At 30.8% G+C, this 11749-nt stretch overlaps 1 protein-coding gene across 1 annotated transcript; it reads right to left on the bottom strand.

Annotated features, from left to right (window-relative positions):
* Positions 1-3949: 3949 nt before the first annotated feature.
* LOC111883333 (uncharacterized) lies at positions 3950-5933 on the bottom strand. Its single transcript, XM_052769943.1, has 6 exons — positions 5703-5933; positions 5399-5599; positions 4884-5321; positions 4613-4771; positions 4473-4569; positions 3950-4368 (listed from the first exon to the last, which is right to left on the bottom strand). The coding sequence occupies exons 1-6, from the start codon at positions 5931-5933 to the stop codon at positions 3950-3952; spliced, it is 1545 nt and encodes a 514-aa protein (XP_052625903.1).
* Positions 5934-11749: the final 5816 nt, after the last annotated feature.

Here is an 11749-nt window from a genome sequence, read left to right on the forward strand (position 1 = left end):
ACTCCAAAAAGTATATTCCTAGAATATTCCATTTTTATAACTTATATATATTGTCAAATACACTCCTCTACTAATTAGATATTAACAAATACTATATATAATATTTTTTTCATTACAAAATTATCACAAATTATATTATCATAAATAAAATGTTTATATATAATAATTTTAAATTAATTATTACTTTATTAAAAATAATTTTTAAATAAATAAGATTATATTTGTAATAAATATATCAAGATCACAATCATATTTGATTACTATATTTCATAAATTATGTTATCGTATTTCAAGTCTTTAGTATATATTTAATTTTCTTATATAAATTCGATAAATAAATATTAAACTCTATATTTATGATTAATTAATATAAATTAGTATATAACATGGTATTACAAATATCAAATACTACATTTAATTATAATTATTAGACAAAAATAAACTAAAAATGTACAAAATAAAAACGAAAGGGTCTAAAATTGGCAACCGAAAATTCAACTCCATTATTGAAGATATGGATAGTATAACCCCAAATATGGGGATACTATTCATATCTCTAAAAATGGAGACGTAAATGGGGTTGAGTCGGAGGGGAGTGGGGGAAGAAATGAAGGAAAATAAGAAGTTTGGAATGAGTTGGAGATGCTCTTATATATGTAAAACTGATTGGTACGGTTTTCTATTCGGTTTGGTTTTACAGGCTTTTTATGCGGTTTTCAGTTATTTTGGTGTTGTTTTGGTTTTTAACCGTACAAAAATGATTGTGTTGTTTTTCTTTTATTAATAGGATTAATTTAACGTCCAAAACTTAAATTCCAAAAATGACGAGGGGTTATTTTTTAATATAGTTTAAATTAGAGTCTAAACCCAAAACACTTTTTAACTTAACAAAATAAAAATAACAAGTTTCAACTCATTAAAACTTTAGTAGATAACGGCTTCATGACTAAAACAAAAACCCAATAGCCCACAATGGTAGATTGGTAGGACACTAAACAACTGCCTAACTTTCAACCTTGCATCTCAAACCATTTTTATAGAAGAGCTTCTCTTTTCTTTATACCACAGATGTGGAACAAACAATCAAACAAGTGCTAACTTCTTTTACTGTGAATATTCATAGTTAATTTTGTTATTTTTGTTTGTTACTGTATATTTTCAAATATAAAGAATATCGACAATCGTGATTTAAAAGAAATAAAATTATAAACTACAAAAACTTTTGGATTTCTTTAAAGCGATGAATTTGAATATATATATATATATATATATATATATATATATATATATATATATATATATATATATATATATATAGAGAGAGAGAGAGAGAGAGAGAGAGAGAGAGTTATGTTCATATATATATCTAACATCTATTGTGTGAACCTATGAACCAATCAACATTTAGATAAATTAAATTATGAATTAATCAATAAAGAATAGTATACTTATTATATATACAATTGATTTATCATCCAAATATATAATCCCTATAATGATGGACCAGTTTCCTTAAATCTCTCCAGCGTCTTAACAACCCTACCTTGGGCGTGTTCATCAACTCCATTTCACAATCGCCAACGAAATTTCTCATCACCATATTTTAACAGCACCACCATCAACATTATGTAGTCGAAATTGATGATCTTTTAACCATAACATATCTCCTAGAAGCCCTTGGATCTCATTTGCACCATCTCTGGGATCACACACAAACTCGCTATCGATCAAGCTTGATCAGACATCACCATTTTCGGTCCATCAGAGGACCTTGTTGAGTCGCTGTCCTTGAATCTCCGTTGCACAACAGAATTGCTGCTGAGCCGATGACACATATCCAAGGGACAACCGCTGAACAACAACACCGAATGTTTGATTTTTTACCCCTAAAATTGTTCCTTATTTCTTTCAATCCAAGTCTTCTCTGTTGGGTAATCTTGATGGGTTAAGCTGGGTCACGGGTACGGGTTCAAATGGGTCGGGTCGGTTTCCATATGCACAAGTTGGATAGGTCAGACTTAGTCTAATAATGACCTAGTTTGAAGGGGTTTCAAAACGTGGACTTAGTAGTCCTATATTTGTGGTTCTTAGCTGATAGTTTATTCCTGTTTCTTAGCATGTTTACCAGTATAAGTAGAGTAGAATTTCTTCCATTTGTATGTACGTATATTTTCTGTTTTCTATGTAAGAGATAATCCAGAGAAATGGTGTGTGCATGATTGTTTTTCTTGGGTCTGGACCAACATTCTCTTATATTAATTATATTCGACACAATCTCCCCTGAAAACTATCTTTTACCTGTTGAATAAACCATTTGTGCTTGCTTTCCTTCAACATGTAACAGAATCATGTGAGAGAGTAAAGTGTAGTAGACTAGTAGGCTTTATGTGACAAGTTTTGACAACTATAATCAACCATTCTTCACATACCATGCTTTTATTATAACCATAAATTATCTTTTTTTTCTTTTTTTTTTGCTTATAACATTACTAACAAAAGATAAAAGATAGCAACTTTGTCCTTTACGTATCAGTATTACAATAAAAAGGGATCAATAGCTTTAAATTACAGCCGCCAATATTTCATTTTTTTATAAATAACCATGTGAAAATATGAAATATTTGTTTCACTTTGCTTTTGGTTGACCTTGAAATGTTTGTAGTAACCTACTCTCTTACTCTGAGAATTTGATTATATTATTCCAACATTCACACCTCTTTTGTTTGAAATCTATCCCCACCTTTTTTTATTAACCATCTAATGTAGAAAACAATGCTCTTCACAAGAAAGAGGGATTAACATCATATTGCATTCGTTAATAACCTTAAAGTGGTCAATTTAATAACCTTAGGAAATAAGGAACTACATATTTCTTTTAATATTATATTTATTATTAATTTTTTATTTCAAAATTTTATGCATATTAGTTCATATTTATGCATAAAGTGGCTTATTATTTTACTATAAAATATTAATCGAGTGGATCTGAATATGATTTTATAGTTTTTCTAATTGAAGTTACATAGAAATGGTTAGTGTATACCATATTCTATTAGAATTGTTGTATTGTGTATCTATTATTAAATTTTGTTTTATTATTTGTCATATAAAAACATTCTCACAGAATCTTATTCTTACATAATTCGATGGTATGAGAGTTATTCTCATAGAATGCTCGTTTTCATGGCAATTTTTCTTATAGAATACATGAAGGGATCATGATGATCAAGGGTCAGAAGGTTGCATGATGCTGTGTTGGATGAAGATGAACAATGATCATAGGGGCCGACACAGGAATTAGTAATAGGGGTTGCACAATTTTTTTTCCCGTCACACATAATATAAAATATTTAAAAAAAAAAAATCCGGTCAAACATAATATGAAACATCTATTCATCTAATACAATTTTTTTTTCTGGTTAAACATAATATAACAACGATATACTAGAATTTAAATTTGTCATCTTCGTCCATACATCTTTTGAAACCGCTCCATTACTTTTTCATTCTCAACTTTCGCAAGTGCTTCGGTGTCGACATTACACAACAATGCGTCGTTCAAAAATTCATCGCCAATTTTGTTACGCAAGTCGGTCTTCAAGAGCTTCATCTTTGAAAAACATCTTTCTACACTTGCGGTCGCTACAGGTAATATCAAAGCCAACTTTAATATCTTATAAACCAAAGGATAAGATCGATGCTTCCCCGTACTAACCATCAAACGAGAAAGGTCAGAAATTCCTTTCAAACTAGCGAAGCGCTCATCTTTGATGCAAGAGTGATAAAATATCTCAAGTTGTCCTTCAAGGTCTATCATATCTGAATCATCAAAGTCATACTTGTATAACTTACCCAACTTCAATAACTTTGATTTGTCAAATTGTGCAAATGAATCACAAGGGCTCAAAGCACCCATGTATTCTAGTAATTGGGTGCTTGTTTCACTAAATCAATCGCGATATTCTGTAAGTTGCATATCTACCACCATGTAGAAGATTTCAACCTCAAAATGAAACCTATTAGTCTTTGTAGTCCTACAGTTTCTCGCACCAATATACAACTCTTCCATATCCAAAGTATCAATTTCGTGTGTTTCACAAAAAGAGGATACTTTTGGCAAAATGCTAGCAAACCCTATGTTTCTAAAAGATTGCAATGCCTCCATTGTCCCTCTAACCATCAAAGCCGCTTCTAAAATGTCTAGATCTTTTCTTTGAAGTTGCTTTGACAATGTACCCGTGAGGTGTAAAATGTCATACATCATATGTAAGTAAAACACGAACTCATATGATTTAAAATATGTTAAGATTCCAGATGCTTGTTGACAGTTTGCCAATGACCCTCCCTCATCTTTCACAAAATTTAAAACTACAAGAACATTCGTAAATAACTTCATCAAACTTGTGAGTGTGTTGAAATGTGAACCCCATCTTGTTTCTCCCGCTCAAACAAGTGTAGTCTCTTGATTTAACCCTCTTCCGGTTTCAAGTTCACCACTACACAAGCCTTTTTGCACCCTTTCTCTTGCTTGCTCTCGTAGTAAGTCTTTTCTTTTACACGATGCACAAACTACATTAACCACCAATGAAATTTTCTCAAAAAAGTCACTAACACCATCATGCTTCTTTGCTACAGCCACAACTACTAATTGAAGTTGGTGTGCAAAGCAATATACATAAAAAGCCGTGTCATTCTCTTGTAATATCAAAGCTTTCAAACCATTGAATTCCCCTCGCATATTGCTAGCCCCATCATAACCTTGTCCTCTTATCTATTAAAATTTAAAACAATTAATATATATATATATATATATATATATATATATATATATATATATATATATATATTAAATTGAAATAACAAAAAAGCAAAGAATAAATTACCTGACTAAAACTCAACTTATTACTTGTAAGTACTTCATTTATGGCGTTTTTGAGTGTCAAAGAAGATGTATCCTTCACGTGCACTAGACCTATGAATCTTTCTTTCACAAAGCCAAGAGTATCGACATAACGCAAAACAATAGCCATTTGTTCCTTTTTTGAAACATCACTAGATTCATCAACTAGTAAAGCAAAAACATCTTGACCAATCTCTTCACGAATACTCAAAAGTACTTCTTGTGCAAAACATTGCACAAGTTTCTTTTGAATTTTAGGGGAAATTAGTTGATTGTTTTTTGGAGCATTTTCTAAAGTATTTTTGAAAATATCTTCACTAGTCTCTCGAATGGCTTTTAACACTTCAATGTATAGCTCTCTATTTTCCGAGTTAACCGACTCGTCATGACCACGAAACTGTAACCGGTTTTCAATAAAAGTCTAACAACAATAATAGAAACATGTAATCGAGCTTTATATTTATGATCCTTTGCTTCGGTTTGCCTCCTCAAGACTACATTGATATCTTGTTTTTCCCTCATTAAAAACTCACACTTTTCTTTTGCTTTGTTGTGAAAACTATCAATACCACCCACATGAGTCCGAAATGCATCTTTTTTATTCCAAGTATCAAAACCTTGAGAAACAAATGCATCTCTCCCTCCTTTTTGTCTCATGAGGTCCCCACACAAATAACAATATAAACAATATGCACTATCCTTTTTCACACTATATTCCAACCAGTCAAAGTCATCAAACCATGAAGAAACGAATCTTCTAAATCTATCACCTATTTTTTTTAGGAAACTTATGTGCCCTTACTTGACACGGTCCTTGAAGCAAATATGCTCTTCTTACATCATCTCTTATATTTGGTTTGTAACTTGTAATCAATGGCCTATCCGCCGGGTCCTTTGGAAGATCCTTCAAGTCAACATTATCCTTAGGTTGGTTAGAGCATTGTGTTTGTGGAGTTGCATTAGAAAACGAAGGGATTGATTGATTGGTGATTGGTGTTTGTGGAGTTGCATTAGGATTAGAAATGGAAGGCATTGATTGATTGGTGATTGGTATTTGGGAACATTCTTCACCACTTTCATTAGGATTAGGTCTTTGTCTTTTGGTAAAAAAAACCACTTAGTTTAACCTATAAAAACATAACAATGACTTCAATAAAACAACTTGCTTTCACCTAATCAAACAATAAATTCAATAAAAACATAACAATTACACCTAATCAAACAATGACTTCAATAAAACAAGTTGGTTTCACCTAATCAAACAATAAATTAAATAAAACATATCAATTTCACCTGATCAAACAATCAATTCAATAAAACAAGTTGCTTTCACCTAATCAAATAATAAATTCAATAAAACATATCAATTTCACATAATCAAACAATCAATTCAATAAATAACATAGCAATATAACCTAAGCAAACAATATAACTTCAACAAAACAAATCAATTTCACCCAAGTCAATCACTAACTTAAAAAAAACATATCAATTTCAAATATCTTAATGAATTGGTAATTGGTAAAACTTACTTGCTTCATTATGAAATCAATCAAGACATCAAGTATTGTGAATTGTGATCGATCCTTTTATGAAATCAATCAAGCCTCAAGGTCGATTGATCTGTGATCGATTGAATTTTGGAGGCAAAAGTCGAGTAGTCGTGCCTCGTGCGTCGCCCCTGCCCCTGCCCCTGTGTAATCTTCGATCGGATTTTTTTTTCTTTCAACCGATGGATTAATTACAAATTTACAATTAGGATTATTGGGCTATCTTTTTTACAAGAAATTAGCCCAATTGCTAATGTATCAAATTAAGTTTCATTTGGGTTTTAGGGCCTTAGACAATTGGACTATTAGACTACAATTGAATAAAACATTTGGCTCGTTATTTTTATTTTTTTCGTTCGGTAATTCCCGAAAGAGTGACAATATTTTTTCTATGTAGTTGCACAATTTTTTTAGTAGTTGCACGATTTTTTTTACGTAGTGTCACAATAGGTAAAAATTAAAAAAAAAAAATTCTACTTCGTACGCGGAAGCTAGGTGTTACCGGTGCCACACCGGGCACCTAGCTAGGACCGCCCATGAATGATCATCGATCTTCACAAACTTGAAAACAAAAAAAGTATTAGACATTGTATGCTTCAATAATTCTTTTGTTGTATAAAAAAATATGCTGTTATAGATTTAGAAAACTATATATTCTTTAAAATTTACTTTGGTTGCATCAAACATTTGTGGTGTTATAAAGATAGAACACTTCAATTCCTCAAGAATTCTTTAGTTGTATACAAAATGAAACATATTAAACAATTTCATAATCATCAATTTAAAAGAATATTTGATTTGTTGCTAAGTTAAAATGATTCTTTATGCTAAATTCTAAAAGGATTTTTTATTCGTTGGCATGTTCAACTTATTTTCAATCGTTATTTCTTAAAATCAAGTTAAAGTGGATGGTAGAATACTATATTCTTCAAGAATTTGTTAATATTTCTTTAAAAATTGTCAAATTAGTTTTCAACGTTTGATTCCTATTGTCATATAATATTAGGATTTGTATTAATTTTTATTTGATTTCATTTGATTTTTGTAATTACTTTGACTTAGTTGCCTAAAATATAGTTAATATTAATTATCTCTCTTAATAAAATTTCAAATTTCCCCTACAATTAATTAAGTGAAATTATCTAATAAATGACATCCCATGTTAATACAATTTACCATAAAATCACATTCATTCATTTGTTTTAATCTGATGGACAAAATTTAGTCATACATTCACATAATATTTATGATTTACATTTGATCCTAACCCTATATATATATATATATATATATATATATATATATATATATATATATATATATATATATATATATATATATATATATATAAGGCTAGGTTCAAATGTTTCTAACAACTATTGTGTGCTTGTATGCACAAATCTGGACCAATGGATGGAATATAATAAATGGTCATGATATTAGGGTCTATAATATTATAATAGGGTAACATGTGCCACATAATCATACAAATTTCAGCATAATGGTATTCTAGTCAATTAACCTATATTAAAAAAGGAAATTTTCGTATTTTAAGGATAATTAATTCCCGTTTTTTTTTTAATCTGATTTTTTTATAAATAATTCGAATTTAATTTTAATATAACTTTTAGTAAAAATCAATTTTATTCTGTCAGAATGACAAAAAGTCAACCATAAACTAGTAGATATATTTTCGATTTTATTCATGCAGAATATTGTTACATTCAAGATATATTTTTTCTTTAAATTAACATGCTTAAAGACTTATACAACATATTATCAATAATATTATTTTCTAAAGAATACAGATTTTATTCTTTAAGAATAACGAATTACATTAATTCATAAAGAATAAGACTATAAACAATTATTACATTCATTCTGAAAAAAAAAAAAATTTAACCTATAATTGTTTAAGATTTACATTTAATCTTAAAGATTAAAACTAAACATGGTTACAAAAAAAATCTAACAAAAGAACCAATTCATTCTGAAAGAATATTACTGTTAAGAATCATAATATACGTTATGGCAGAATACATTCTGGTATAATACACTCTCGTTCTCTATATTTTCTTCTTTTTCCACTTCAAAACCTATATCCACAAATAAAAAACATAATCAAGTTTCAAATATTAAAAAGTTAAGTTTATTCTAATAGAATAAAAACTATAAATTCTGACAGAATGTAGTAGAAACTACAAAATCTAAAAAGTTATAATAGAGTATAAAAATATAAATTCTGATAGAATGTTGTAGAAATTAAAGAATTATAATTTATTACCATAAAGAAAAAATAATCAACTTTCAAATATTATAAAATTCAATTCATTCTAAGATGATAAAAACTATAAAAAGTATTATATAAAATATTCTGACAGAATACATTTTTATAAATAAATTCTGACATAATATACTACAAAATGCACTTAAATAATAGACTTATCTTCTAATTTGCCAATCTATATGTAAGAATAAATTGATGTGAAAAGGAAACATCAACAATATTAAGTCAAAAGGAACATCTAAGATAAAAAAAATCATCTATACATAATATGTTGTTCCAATTAACATATGTAATTAATTCAAAGTTCATGGAAGAACGAAGCAAAATGAATTAAGAGCAAAAATATCTTCTATGTTTACCGCTGAGGCAAATATTAGCAAAATAAAGTAATTTAATTTAAGTCCATGCATACATATACACTAACCGACTATATTATGGCTATGTTTACCTACAGTTAATCCCAATTCAAAGTAATATAATAGAAATTCAAGCCAAACCTTAATCAAATGAACTAAAACAAAAACTATCCCATTGAGATTATTTCAAGCACACCATATGCGATTTAACTAATAAAACCTTAAAATTAACGACATAAACTATCAAAATAATTATAAGACAAAATTGAGGAGGAATTATAAGAACCTGTCTATGAAGATGAGATGTTGACAGATCCTCCGTAACAAGACCAACACAATGAAGAAATAAATTGGCTGCCAAAATCAACCTGGAGAGAGTCGTTGGTGGAGTATTGTTCAACAAACTCGACTGAGGGGCTGCTGGAGGTGGGCGACGTTTGTGGATGGAGCTATCAGATGTGGGTATCGTTCGTATTGGTCGAGAATGAGAATGATGTTATGGCAGACGTTTTAATAGGTAGATTAGGTTTTTAATGATAAATAAAAATTGATCCCTTAAATAAAGGGATATCAATTGTTAATTTTGGATATTAATTAATACACGTGTAATATTACTAATTTACCCTTTTTAATTTAATTAATGATTAAATTATTGCTAAATTCTCATTGGTTCATATTTGCACACAATAGTTGTAGAAAACATATGAACCTAGCTCTCTCTCTATCTCTCTCTCTCTCTCTCTCTCTATATATATATATATATATATATATATATATATATATATATATATATATATATATATATATACACACACACACACTAGCCGTTTACCCGTGCCAAGCGATGGGTAAACGACTAGTGTGTGTGTGTGTGTGTGTATATACACACACACACACTAGCCGTTTACCCATGCCAAGCGACAGATGCGAATAATTTTTTCATAAATTAGTTTCTAAAGGCGATAAAAGTATCTGAGGGTAGTATCGCTTCCATTTAGTGGGGTTAGAAGAAACCAAATGACCTCGCATTAATCCTTGTATTCGATCGGATTCCACATAAATTTTTTTCAAAAATCTTTGTATATATATTTTCTTGCACAAATATCTTCTTTATTAAAAAAAAGGAATCAACATTGATCTCTCTCTCAATAATGTTAATCATTGTATCATCATCACTGAACCATCTATTGATTTCGGAGATGTACCTGCAAAGCTATCACAAAAGAGTGGATATGAGAAAATGGGAAGCTAAAATCCTCCATATTGCCTTGGGAGGCAAGACATATCGTGCATCCTGAAACCGTTTTATCTCATTAATAGTAATATGTTATCCATCCGAATCAATATTGATAACTTGTTTGTCACGACCCTTGTAAATATACATAAACACATATTTCATAGAGAATACTCTTGAGAAAACCTCAAAATTTAAAAATAAGACACAATGTATTCCATATCTTTTAAATTCGTGGGTCAAATGGAAAAACTGAAAGGTTAGGTTAAAAAGGGAAAATGCTACGTTATAGAAACACCGACTAGTTTCTTTTGGATGAACTTATAGTAGTTTCTTTTAGGAACATGTCCTATTCTTAAGAGTTGCATTTTGGGAATATCTTCTACATACCTCATAACGCATCGGTTCCAAATAACTCACAATCTATCTGCAACTATTAATTACCAATAAATGTCAAGCTTTGATTGTTATATAGGTGTTCATGTTGAATTGTTTTTTTTCATACACATGTCATTCTAAAGATCAAATAACAAATACGACATTTTTTTAATTAAAAGTAGTGAAATTTTCACAAAAAAACACTTGGTTTTCAACCCTTTATGTAACGTCCAGAAATTTCAACCAATTTAAAATTATCAAAAACAACCCGATTCCATTAAATTTATTACAAAAAGGTTTTCAATACAATTTATTTTAAGTATTCCCAGAATCTCATCACAGCATAAACACGAGGAGCGGTACGATCACGCCTTCGCCTTGCCACGGTCTCTGGAAGAACCTGAAAAACATAAAACCACAACTGTAAGCCCGAAAGCTTAGTGAGATATCCCCAAAATACCAACCACATATACCATACACGCATCACATGCCATAACATATCTGATCACAGAACAGCCATGCACTTCGGGTCTACTGTGGGACTGGTCCGCCGCACCGGCCAACAGTCCACCTGGTCCACCCTCCGAGTCTAGTCATATACCTCGAGTCTACAATGTGATTGGTCCGCCCGCACCGGGCCTTCAATCCACCTGGTCCACTCTCTGAGTCTACAGTGTGACTGGTCCGCCCGCACCAGGCCTTCAGTCGGCCTGGTCCACTCTCCGAGCCTCGGCACGTCTGGTCTGCCCTCTTGGGGCCTACAGCCTATCTGGACCGCTCGCTGGGCCTTCGGGACAACCGATCCGCCCTGGGTATCTTGGCCTACAGCACAAAGCAGGACCTGCCTCAACCCAACTCCATTCCAAACAACCATGTGCACATAAACATACAATCATATAGCAATTCACAGTCAACAAGCCGATCAAACAGGTCACATAACATATCATCATTCTAACCAGGATACCGACCTAACCGGTCACTAGCATAGCATCACCCTACATCTCGGGATACCTATCTCAACCAGGTCTGTAACATATACCATCC

The sequence above is a fragment of the Lactuca sativa genome, chromosome 3, assembly GCF_002870075.4.
Source record: "Lactuca sativa cultivar Salinas chromosome 3, Lsat_Salinas_v11, whole genome shotgun sequence".
In the NCBI taxonomy this organism is placed as follows: domain Eukaryota; kingdom Viridiplantae; phylum Streptophyta; class Magnoliopsida; order Asterales; family Asteraceae; genus Lactuca; species Lactuca sativa.